This window comes from Gymnoscopelus braueri, assembly GCF_963280865.1.
Source record: "Gymnoscopelus braueri genome assembly, chromosome: 5".
Lineage (NCBI taxonomy): Eukaryota > Metazoa > Chordata > Actinopteri > Myctophiformes > Myctophidae > Gymnoscopelus > Gymnoscopelus braueri.
Window position 1 is genome coordinate 24,250,924 of NC_137606.1, and position 13,433 is coordinate 24,264,356.

At 43.0% G+C, this 13,433-nt stretch overlaps 1 protein-coding gene across 2 annotated transcripts in view; it reads right to left on the reverse strand.

Annotated features, from left to right (window-relative positions):
• LOC308085079 (rho guanine nucleotide exchange factor TIAM1-like) overlaps positions 1–13,433 on the reverse strand; it is a 58,505-nt gene that overhangs the window by 28,694 nt on the left and 16,378 nt on the right. For both annotated transcript variants that reach the window (XM_080428139.1, XM_080428140.1), the window contains exons 2-3: positions 1,841–1,933; positions 761–1,700 (exon numbers count right to left, since the gene is read on the reverse strand). In XM_080428139.1, the coding sequence (XP_080284265.1) occupies positions 761–1,690 (930 nt within the window). In that variant the 5' untranslated portion in view covers positions 1,691–1,700; positions 1,841–1,933. The remainder of the gene's footprint in view (positions 1–760; positions 1,701–1,840; positions 1,934–13,433) is intronic.

The window sequence follows — 13,433 nt, forward strand, 5'->3', positions numbered from 1 at the left end:
AATGAAAAAGGATTGTGTTTTCAAAAGGGGGAAGTACATTTCTTGCAAAGAGGGTGAAAGTGGCGATGCATTTCAGGTCCCTTAAAATGCTACCCAAGTTAGAGACTATGAAATGTATACATGTCAGATATGCACAGGAAATAGGCCTACGTACGTGTTTGTTTTGAATTACGTGTAATGCAGGGGTCTTCAACAGGGGGTCCGGGACCCCTAGGGGGTCCTCAGAGCTACTATAGGGGGTCCGCCAAATCTTTGTGAGATAGGATTTAGTTTTTTTTACATTAACCACTTGAACCCTAGAATTCCTTTTCTGAGGGGAACATTAGCCGAAAATAGCAGATCTACAAGCTCTCAACGCCTCGCGCTGCGAGGCGTTGAGAGCTTGTAGATCGGCTATTTTTGGCAAAGAGGCTATAGGTGTAGAGGGAAAAAATAGCAGACTAAGTAAAAAAAAAAAATTATCTCTCTCTCAGCTAGGGGGTCCTTGGCCTGAAAACATTGAAGACCCCTGGTGTAATGGACAAAATAACCACTTAAACCTTACATACTTAGTTGACAGGGCCCCTCAGGCCCCCTCTATACTAGGTACACTAGTATTTCCCTCTACACCAAATCTCTTCGCCGATAACAGCTCCTGTGAGCTTTTAGACCGTCAATTTTCTGTGAATGTTCACCCCCAGAATAGGGAGGCTAGGGTTCAAGTGGTTAAATTGCAGCCCAGACAGTTGCACAAAGGACGGAGTTGAAGTGTCCTTCTCACCTGTATGGTCTGTGCCCTTCTACCCTGCATACTGGCACACATGGCAGCTTGGTGACTGCTCAGGCCCTCAGACAGGCAATGGGAGCGGCGGCAGGGCAGCGTGAACGCGCCGTAGCCGCCCCCGTCCTCCTCCGAGGGGGAGAGCATCTTGTCGTCCTCGCCCTCCCTGGCGGCCCTGCCCCCGCCGTCGTGCCACTTGGCGTAGCGGCCGTGGGTCGGTCTGCGGACCGGGCTCTTCTGGCTGTAGAGCTCGTCCAGGGAGTTGGCCCTGTCGCCGGAGTCGAGCGCCTCGAGAGCCTGGGGACCGGACTGTAACTGGCCGTCACGGTCGGTGAAGTCCCGCTCGCTGGCGTCTACGATCTCCTCCGTGCTGGTCAGATGCTCCTGACTGAGGTCCGACAGGGAGAACTCCATGCTGTTCTCTCTCCACATGTCCGCAGACTTGGACCTCTTCTTCTTGAAGCTCACCGTCTCCCTGGGGCCGTCCCTGGTCTTCTGGAGGTAGGTCACCTCGCCCGCGTGCGCCGCCCCTCTGTCCTGTGCTCTCTGTGCGACGGGGCCCGGTAAAGTTATGTGCATGGTTTCCGCGTGCGCCGACGGGTTGGCGAGGTCATTGTGGAAGGACATGGGCCGCAGGTTCATGGCCACGCGGTCCACCCACACGGGGCTGCCAAAGTCAGAGAGGACGTCGGTTTCATTGAAGGGCTCCAGCCCGTTGTCGGCCAGTGACTGCGGGATGCTGGGCGTGCTGCTGGAGCGGGTGCTCGTCTCCGAGTTCCTGTGCTCTATTTTCCCCGACGAGGCGTGTCGAGAGCGCCTGGCCTGCTTGTTGGAGACGCGGAGGGAGCGAGACATGTGCTTGCGTGACAAATGGCCATGTTGGTTACCGTAGAGGGCATGGTCCCCGTTCTGGCTCTCCACGTTCCCCATGATTCAGAAGCTGAACAGGAGAGGAGACATGCGTTACTCACTCTGCACGGGATGTATAACGGAATACACAAAACCTGAAGACACTCTATGTATAAGAAAATCAAACAACACGGCTGAAATAGGACTGTTATGGATACCTATTACCCTTACCTGCAAGATGGTATAGATTTTTCTGCCATGCTGAACAACACTGGGTCTCTCAGACAGGATTGTCCTGGGGTGACTGGTATAATCAGCAAAGCTCTGAAGACATACAGAGAGAAACAGACACAACAGAGAGTGGGGACGTGAGCGGTTAATAATTCAGGAGGAGATGCTCATGTTTTGTAAAACCTGTGAATTGAAAGGGTGATGTGCAGAGTGTGAAGCAGTTTTTGAATATAATCAGCCAAAAAAAGATTCGTTTTTGCACCCAAAAGCCTTAAAAGAAAAGGAGAAAAAACAGGACATAACATCATCCAAACAGTTCCCATATAAAAACACAACAAATGAATTGTAAAAGATAATAAGCACAAGAGCAAGTGCTTGCCAAGTGGATCAAAGATGGAACATTGAATGACTGCTTTAATGTGATCTTAAAAAAGAAGCCAGGTGCATTGTGATCCTGAGATAGCAGTTCTCATTTGTCCAGAAATGTCGGATCTATCATATGTCTGGAACAATTAACAACACTACTTGTTAATGTAAACGTTTTCACTCAAACAATTTTTGTTATGATATTTCACTGGTTTTTCACAATAACTGTTTCACATAAATGTGTTTTTTTGACAACTTATTGAGATGTGTCTGTGGTGATTTTGACACCTGCATCTCCGCTCTGTTTTCATCACTCTCCAGCATGCTTTGACATTTATCTCTGGGATTTCACCATTTCTGGTGACAGACACAGTGGACAAAGTGTGTGCGATCTCTCTCCATTAATGAATTGCCACCTGGTTGTGTTTGTTGTGCATATGGCACAATGGATGTAAAATGTCAACATTTAAGTGAGAGCACCAACATCAGAATAGCATTTGGATCAATTGTGGTAAGTTTTGTGTGACTTTGAAATGTTTAAGATTAAACCCAAATATTAATATAAAATGTAAAAACACGGTTTTGAGGAATTACATCCTACCAAAGTGACAGTGACAAAGGACCCAAATCCCAATGTCAAAAAGGCTGGTATGGTCCTTTAAGTTAGTTGAATAATAGTTAGTTGGAACAATACTCTGAACAAAAGCCTAGATATTCTCAATTTTCAAAACATAGCTACCTGGTGTATAGCCTAATGTATCATGTAGCCCTCCAGTGGGGCGGGACACAGAAGACAGAAGTAGGACACGAGTAAAAAACAAAAAATACTTTAATAAAGGGAAGAATGTATAGTCTATGGAGTCCAGATTTCATGGGCTGGGTGAAATTCGGTTGCAAAGCAGTTGCAAGCCACTGCTGTAAGGGATGGCTCACACTAATAGCTTTGCCTCAAATTTCTTCATGCTCGGAGCTGGCCAGAGACAGAGCTAGAGGAGCCAATGAAAATCTGACTTGGATTGGACCACGCAAAGAGAACAGAGAAAACCACCCTTGTTTATATGACATCTCCTCACCAATCCGCCCCCCCCCCCCCCCACCTCCCCAACAGCCGACGCTGATCGAGCCAGCTAGATAAAGACAGTATTCGCTTTGACAGAGGAAGCAGACCATTCGGCCCCCTTTCAACATGCAGTGTGGGGATCCTGTTAAGTGGAGGGGAAGTAACGACAGTGAGTACCATGACAGGGGACATAAAGCCTCACTGAGTTTGAGTTATTCAGAGCTGACGCGAACAACACCGACCCCTACATGTAGTGCTGTTGTGGTCGCACATCAGGCACTTCCCCCCTGCGTTTGAGGGGGTCGTCTACATAGTGAGTGAGCTCATAGGTTTCCACCACATTGCACATTTGGACCAATCTACCTGCCTTTAGGCTGGACAGGCTGCTTCCCTCTCTCTCTCAGAAGGTCCTATTCCATGCCTGAGACCATCAACAGATGGGGAGGTTGTTCCACCTGATGTGTCCCCCCCCCCCCCCCTCCCCTGTTTTCTTTTTCTTTTTAAGGACAGACTCATTGGGGGGATACATTATTGTGTTTTCCATGCCCTTGACGCAGATGTGTGGGAGCCCAGCCCTATGCTGCCACATGCACTCAAGCTTACAGTGAGCGGGGGCGCGGGGGGGGGGGGGTTGTTACATAAGCTGGGTCTGACCCCGTTTTTTTTCTGCCTCATGTTGCTCTTCATTCTGTCCGGTCATCAATCCTCTCAGGTACCACAACACTGCACAATATATCTGATACGCCATCAACCCAATTTATTTTTGTTCCGTTTCTTTCTGAATGGCACTGCAGTTGATTCGCTGTTCAGCCAATCAGGTTTGACACTGTGATGAGGATAGGGGGGAAAAAGGGGGGAAGAGGATGATGCAAATGCCACTGCACTCATATAAATGAATTCTGGATTCACTCACAGGCTCAACTAGCCTTACAAAATGCTGGCAGTCATCGTAACATAAAGCATGCTTCCATGCTTCATGATGTACCGTACAGGTTTCTCTGTGTGTGTGTTAAGGGGAAAATCTCGTGACTGCAAATGTCAACCCGGAGAAAAAACAAAACACATGTTCATGTGGAGCTGAACACCACCCTGCTACGCCTGTGAGGGTTGAAATAAATGTGAATGCATTGATGTTGCTCGCTTAAAGTTGTACAATGCAGAATCACATATAACGATTTTTAGCAACCTCTGCTGGTCACTACCGTCACTGCATACAATTTCCCTAGTCCTCGATTACCCAGAATTCCATTCGTTTTCACCGGAAGCCGGAAGCGTTTCAAAAAGCGATCTTTTAATTGTTTTATACTATCTACGGATCGTTTCTCTTAGCCAGTGGAGCATTAGTTACCATGAGCTGTGCTTTCTTTTTCTGTTCTTTTTCGATCTTCCAATCCTACATTCTTAAAATCAGCGTGAGGTTCCTTTTTGTTAATAGCGCGGTAGTTCCTGGCCAAACAGGAAACCGTTGCGGTAGTTCCTGAGGACGTCGGCCACGACGTCATGACGTTGGCCAGGAACGTCATTTTCCCGGGAAAGTCCCCCCCGTACACGTTCAATAGAAAATATATAAATAAAAGGCTTCCGGGGGTGAAATTCACGGAGTGGGTGTTGTGAAACTTTTGCCACTCGCAAAAGATATACAATTTAACTTTAGTTTTGTTGAAAACGTTACCTAGTATTACTTTAATGTTTATGGAAAAGGTTTCTATTATGTAATCATAAGAGCTTTCAAGTGTTACAGTGCTGTATCATCTTTAGTTATCTGTGGTTTCACGATGAACATAACACTAACGGGAGATTAGAGGCAACCTATTGTGCAATTCTGTAGCATCTTAGAGGTCTAAGATCTTTACGTGATCTTAGACATCTAAAGATGCTGGTCTACCAGTTGGCTTTTAATATGACAGAAATATGTGTGGCGATGTAAAAACAATGCACTTCAAACCAGGGTCGGAACAGGGTGCACCAAGGTTTCTGTCTTTGTTGACCTGTTGTCTACACAATGTATGTGTATTGGCCACTCTCTCTGCGATTGGGTTGGGTATGTGTTAACTGCTACACCTTGCCAGCAGACCTGCTTTGCATTAAGACTCACCGACAACACCATCAGACAGAGTAGCCAACAGTTGACTACCAATGAAATTGAATGAGCCACTGGAAAAAAAGAAAAGGAAAAGGACAGCCCTGCGTTTTGACACCCTATTAATAGACAATTAGGCACATTCACATTTGATTTCTGCAATTTAATTGTTCGATTTTGGGTTTAACCCATTGAGACCTGAGAAGATTCTAGAAATGTCTTCTAAATCCAAAAAAAAAATTGAAAAAAAAACCAAATTTTTTTTTTCCTCGGTTTTTCAAAAATAGCAGATCTACAAGTTCATAGCGCGGCACTCGGTGCCGCGCTATGAGCTTGTATATCTGCTATTTTTGAATAGCCTAAAGAAATCTAAAGTGACACAGATGCGTTCCAGGTATCAATGGGTTAAAATAATAGAAACACGTTTCTCTCTCGTGTGGTGGACATGCATGCACTCACATGCACCTCTAAACAAGGTGTTTTGGAATAAGTTCCAGACAAATGCATTTGTCTTAACAACTGACTGGTTCAGATGACCTCAATTCGGATCTTTGGATAAATGAGTTTTCCCTGTATTTTTTCAAAGCTACAACGTTGCTGATGCACTGACTCCCATCAGCTATGCTTTATTAATACATGAAGTAAAAGTTAGGAAAGCCATTCCATCTAGACCACCCAACGAGCGCTGATATAAACAAGGCATTGTAAGAGCTGTGCATTTGTTATCTTTTCAAACTTTCCTCTTTCGGTCAAAGTAAACAATGTGTGAAATAAATTAATAAATTGGACTGCAAAATTGCTTCTGGCAAATTGCCAGCATGACAGAGTGCAGCGCAACCAGATAACTGGAAGACCCCTCTTCATTAAGAAGCACAGCAGAAAGCAGAGGGCAACATTAGAGCACATAGCAGGCAGAATGTACATAGACAAGTCATCCATTACAAGCCCCTTAATGAAATACATAACCACAGTAGATTCCAGCCACCCACAGACCTGAAGGAAGAATAACTTCATTGTGGGTTAGATTAGCGACACAGTAGCGTCAGAATAGCAATGAAACTCACCATGGCTCCTACCCCATAATAAGGCATTGTTGGCCATTGCAATGCATCAGGCTTCTACCTTGTACCTCAAAGGTAGGCAACGTTCAAACTCATAATATGTGTCCCACAGCTCCAATTAATATTAGGGTAAAGGGCATTCATTTTGTAGCTTTAACAAAAAGTCTCTAAAAGAATGTGAGCAACACATTGAATGTTAATGTGAATCTGCATTATACTGTCTTCTAGGCCTTTTTTAACTTCTGTTGTTCTTCCTAGAGGAAAAGGAAGAACTCCCACATGCTGCCTCTCGCTTGCAATTAGAACCTTTTGGTTCTGATTGAACGCAAGTTGCACTCCGAGACAGAAGAAAAACATTCTCCTCATTTTCTTTTGAAATAACTAATGCTTTCTTTTCCCCTTCATTTCTGAAGTTTTAAATATAGAATGGCCCTCGGGCAACATCATCTATTGGTAATAAAAATGAATAGCGGTATTACTTACAGAACACAGAAGCATATGGACCAATATAACTGAGGACATGTGAGGCATTATGTCATCCGATGTGCAGAAGGATTTCTGTCATCCCTGTGTGATAGGTAAGATGTAAGGCTCTTTGTTATTAAAGAGCACTTAAAAGCACAGCTTATATATTTGACAAATACTTGGGCTTGTTGGGACAGGAGCAGGGCAAATATCCCCCCCCCCTCCTGTCCCATGTCTCCTTTACATCCCCAAGGACAGAAATGTCAAGTGTTTTTTTTTATCATTTGAGGAAATGATGACATGCTTGCCCTACAGCTAAAACTGACTTATGGATTTCAATTTGGTGTGGAGCTTGAAAGCAAATGAAACACCTGGCTATACATTCCACAACATATGAGCTTCATAAAAAAGAAAAAAAGGGAAAAAAGATATACATCAATATCGTATCCAAAGTCCCTAAGCAAATCTGAGGGTACGTCCCCCCAATTCTGCAAAAGAGACATATTTTCAAGGTGAAGATAAAAGGAAAAAAGGGCACAAATCCTTTTTTTAAATTGACTATTGTGAAGGGTCCTGCAAAACACATTCCTGTTCCCTAACCTAACTACACTGGTGAAAGGCAAGAATGCATAGGACAACTGGTTACAAGCTCCAACACAAAACCCTGTAATCTGAACACTCCACACTAGAGATAATAACATAGGTAGCTGTGTGAAGAGTGTGTGTGTGTGTGTGGGCGGGGGGTTACTCAAATCCACTGGCTGCAGGTTGTTGACAATTCAACATTTCCCCCTCTGTGATAAAGTCATATGCCTCCATGTGAGTGGAACCGCCAAATGACCTATGTCCAGTTCCCATGACTCACTTTATGCTCCAAGTGTGAACAAGTGTGCATTCAGAATTCTGTCAGGCCGGAGGGGAACATCCCGACAGCTTACTTTTAGCACATCCTCTATTTAGAACAGTTCTTCATTATGTCACTTGATGAATAAGACAACCCTTCATTGAGCAGTGCCCAAAAGTGTCTATTGACTTCCATCTTTGGCTAAGAGTATTTTCCTAAATTTGATCTGTAACCTTAGAAACCTTGAATAGGAAACAGCTGGAAAGAGGTTTTAAATGGTGATGAAAGGAGCTTGAGGCATCTCAAAAAGCTTTGAGGCAAGTAGCAGCGTAGAATGTAATATGAAGCCAGTTTCCACTAGGGCTGGGCAATGCCTCGATATTTATCAAGAATCAAGGTTTTATTTGTCACTAACTTATACAGGTACAAGCAGTGAAATGTTGTTGGGACTTTTCCGCAAATTGTGCTACAATCTAACATAATAATATAATCTTCTATCATAGCAATAATATAGGATTATAAAAAAAAATGTATTGTGAATCATTGTCTACAAAAGATACAAAGCATATAGTTGCAGAGTTGCTGTTGATCAACACGCTCACATGTGTCCGACAAGCCAGGAAAATATATAGCCTGCAGTTTAAGACTACAAACCAATAACTAAGTAAGATGTCTGAAATACTTGAGAATGACAGCTGTAAATGACAGCTTTTCCATGCGATGAACATCAACAAGACAATTTGACATTCCTTTGACATTTTCCATACCTAAACAGATACTGTGACATTTATCAATACGGGATGATGGTTATTGTGATATTTATTTCCATTTCGCCCCGCTGAATGTTAAGCATCCATAGGAGCTGATGCAGCCTACATACTTTCAGCTCAACTCCTCATTAGTGGAAACCAACTGGATGAATCAAGTGGGTTCTACTGGGCAGATAGTTGGTTGAACAGGCGTAAAAATTCATCCATGAGTGCTATAATCTTTATCGCTTGAATGGTATTTTGTAATAACGTTAAGAAGGCTATTACTAACACAGGGATATTCATCTCACCATGTCAGTGCAGAAAACTAATATATAGTCCTTTCTGTCCAGTCATTTCCATAAAACGCAGGACTGGTTTTATGTTCCAGACAGAGGATTGCAGCAGCCAGCAAAGGCTAGAGCTGTGACCTGTCTGACCCCATTATGAAAGGCTCAGGTGGGAAGCGTGCCGTACACACTAAAGTCCTCAGTGTTCATTTAACTCCTAGGGTGTATAAATTGAACCAAATGGAGCCCATTTGGTTCCATGTATACACAGTTAAATTAACACTGAGATGTAGTTCATCACCCCAAGAAAGATGTCAACACATATCAGCCTGAATAATGGCTAACATTACTGTTGGTATGTGATCGTATGGGACAAAACTAATTACAGGTGGATTGGAATACTAGCCCAGTGCCATTGGATGGCAGCACAGGAGGCTACATTGAGGAATTAGGCCAGGTAGTAGAAGTCAATCTTAGCCAATCAAGGTGAAATATGAAAAATTGGACAGGTCCGTCTTGATGACAAGACTTTACAGATAATGTGTACCGATTTGTGTGATCTTTGGACAAAATCTGTAGGAGTAATAGTTGCAAAATTCAGCCTCCTGGTGGCGCTATAACAGGCCAATGTGAAGTTCCAACAGCGATCGGACTGCGTTCATGATTTAATTGATTTGAGGCATTTAGTTCAAAACGGACCACTCCCGCAAACTTTAAATGCCAATCTTAGCCAATCAGGATGTAATATGAAAAATCGGAAAGATCAGCCTTGATCACATGACTGTAGAGATACTGTGTACCGATTTACATCGAGTAATATTAAAAAATGTGTTTCGCAAAGATCGACCTGCTGGTGGTGCTGTAAAAGGCTGATGTGAAAGATTTGGGGCAGAGGTTCTGCTCCGGCATCCAGGGAGTGTGTGCGCACAGTTTCTCACCGACCGGTCCAACGGTGCCGGAGATTAGCTGTACACAGATGGACAAACACACACACGGACGGACGGACGGACAGACAGACAGGGGCCAAAACTCTCTCTGCCACGCCTTCGGCCTGGCAGAGACTTAATTAATTTCAACAAAACACTACAGATCATAAAAGCTTCAAGTGTGTGAGCTGGTATGATTCAACAATTGATGAGGTGTTTGCCAATATAATATAATGTGCACACAATACAATCTAGTTACCAGTTACCACAATATCTGTGACTGTGTACCGCCAATTGTCCTGTTTTCTCTGAACTTGCTCAGTAATACAATTCTACAATGCACCTCCGTGGGATTAAATGTCTGTTTACTGAAATCAGACTAGCACAGGTTAAAGGGAGAGCAAATAGAGCTTACTTTGGTAAATTATTTTCTCCAATACTGTTTAATAGATATGAAAGAAATTTAATTATCTCAACATTGAATTTATCATAACATTGAATTCAAGCCTTAGCCCGAGCCTTAGGACTAGCTGAGCCTAGCTTTATGAGATGCAATTTATATCTGCTAAATGCTTTCTGATTTGTACTGGATGGCGTAGTATGGATGGCAAAGCTGTTTTGTGTTCTGCTCCAACTGTCTAAATGTTGAGGCACGACATGTAAAATGTCTCCATGACTACTTGTTGTAGTGTAGAACAGCTTGTGATGTTTACCCTGGTCACAGCTTCAGTAAATGTATAGGCCTACTGTATTATGTTCCCATCAATAGTGTCTCTAGGGCACTACTGGGTGTATGCTGGCTGCTGACATGTGCATGGGAATTGTGTATGGACTACACTCATGCTTTTTGGTTAGGTTTTACTGATTCTATAAGAATTAGTAATGCAATTCAACAATGTGCCTCCATGGCATTACATGTCGAATTACTGAAATCAGACCACCACAGGATAAAGGGGGAGCAACATAGAGGTTACTTTGGTGAATTATTTCCCCCTAGAATAAAATGAGAATATTTTCAAATGTCTCACTTATCTCCACAATAAATGTCTCATAGTTGGAGATTCGTACTGGTTTGGAGAATTCAATATATAGACAAGTCTTCTTAGTCCCAGTCCCAAAGAACAACTGTATCGTACTCACAGAAAACAGCAGATCTACAAGCCCACAACGCAGCGCATTGCGACAGGTTGTGACCTTATAGATTGCCTATTTTTGGTGAAGAGATTTGGTGTACAGTGAAAAAAGGGCACAGTTGCAACTCAGGTCAATTTGACTAAGTATAGAGGGTTTAAGTGGTTATCAAACTGTACGGTCTACAAACAATGCATTGCAAACACTGCATGTTTTGGTGGCATGCCACTGATGCTAACAAGTTGCTGGCCCACAAGATCACAATCGGTATGGAAATCAAGAAGGACACATCCTGCTTCCTGCTTAGCCTCTCATTGGCAGCCTTTGAAGTCCTTTAACACCTACTAATATACAAGACGTACACCTCTGCGGAGACAAAAGGGGGGATGGATAATGGTTCTGCGGGGGAACGGGCGGCCTGTGAGGTGAGTAGGGGATTTCTACTACAATTGTTCAGTGCCCCTAAAATATTGATAGGATGGCAAGCAAATAGGTCTGTACATGTTTCTGGTTTCACCAAGAAGACAGACCACACACATACAGAAAAAGAAGAAGGCCATCATCAACTATCACTCACTCAGATGAAAGCGTAATTAACAACACTGAAACATTCAGGTTTAGCCACAACCATAGCCCTATTGTAAGAGATAAACGGTGATGCTATAACTACCACCTTTTGAAGGGTTTGGATTTGTGGCTACATAAAAGTGCTGTTTCTTATCAAGGTGCTGACAGCACAATTTCTTCTTTTATATTTAAAACAATATGTTAATTGTTTTTTTTTTTGTTTTTTTTTTACAAACAGCTCCCTCGCATGTTCAGTAAGTTTGGGGAGGCACCAAATTTCTCTTTTGGGTCTTGAGCTGAAAAAGGTTTGGGAGCTCCTGCTCTACATCATATAAGTTATGTCTAATATCAGGGCACTATATCTACAACCATTATTTTCATTGTTGTTTGTTTACTACTAATCTCACATGGTCAAACCCACCATCTTACATCATCAATTACAGTGACAGAGGGTCTGAGTCACAAATCAGCATGTCCAGCTTTTGCCATAAAAAGGTCAAGTATGCCTCTGATTGGCTGGGCTGTAATTGACGTCCGTGGTTGGTCAATTTGTCACACATTCTTTTTGTGTTAGGGGGCGGACCCAAACCACTTTTCAATAGTTGTGACACAGACGTTAGATACTGTAATTGTTTGGCTATTTGCGAGAATAGTTCACTATTGGTTGTAATATTCTTGATGTGTACGTTTATGGTTATTCTGAAGGCATCAAATGTTAAATAAATGTCATGCTCCAACTTGTTATAAAGTACCATCACGTTTTTTTAACCGAGTTCATCAATTATGCTATGCCATTGTGTGGTCACACTCACAGCCAGCTCAATTAAAGCCACACATCATTTGTCTGGGCAAAGGGGGAAAAAAAAGTTTGAATGAGCTAGGCCACATCTGTCTTAACAAAATATCATGGCAACAGAATTTCATAAGATGCCCTTTTCATAGCTGGTTAACTGTCACTGTCAGTGAAGAGGTCTCCCGTGACAACAGTTACACAAGTCCCCGACTTTAGTCTGCCCTTACTTACATGCTTCACATTCCTGACTTTTAGATTGGACTATTTCACGCCCGACACACACACTCACACAGACAAATTTCTCTCACGAGAAGCAAATGAGCTTCACTCTTCTATGTCCTGGACAGGGAAGATTCAGCCTAAAGTCACGCGAACATTAAGGCTACACTATAAAGTATGATGAGGCAGCCATTGTTGGAAAAAAATAAACCACGACAGGACCAATCATGGTCCATGCTTCACCCTGAAGGGGTTTATTTTCCAGTAACAAATAACACATCTCTGTACTTTATTATCCCACTCAGTATACGCCTACTTCCGAACTAAATCAATCATTTGACACTTATAGTGATTAAAAAAAATGTATTAGATATAACTTTAATCTATTTTTTTAAGCTTCCGCTTCCATAGCAACATAAACAAACTACAATACCATTATTGACCAATCAGAATCACGTATTCAACAAAGCGGTGTAATAACAGACATTAGCATTCAGACCCTTTCATCTACTGTTCTGCAGTAGGCTGACTCTCCCTTGGTCTGTCTTTCTTTCTTAAAACAGTGAGAGAAACATACTGTTTTGTGTGACTCGATACATTTCATTCTAAAACTCACATCCAGTGCACTTGCAGATCTGTAAAGCCCTCATAAACAGCCAGGACTGAATTGCTGTTGTGTATTAAAGACCAGAGGCCAAGCCTCCACTGGGTGAGCCATTCACCTACCAATCTCACTGTGGCAGCTGGCTAGGCTTTGCCTGAATGCCCCTTCACTGGCAACGGAACAGACACAATGCCAAGGCTGGTGAAGAACTGCAGCACTCGTGCATTAGAAATGTTTTTTGCTGTTCATCTCACTCACCTGGTATCCTCTTTCATAGAGGTCGATCAATTACCTCCTGGTCAATGAATGGGAATATACAGCCACTACAGCTTCAATTTAAAGGTGCTGTTTTTCCCACGGTGCCAGCCGGCCCAGCCTGCCCTTGGGCATATATTATGCCAAATTCACGGCTGAATGACCACACATTTATAATAATAT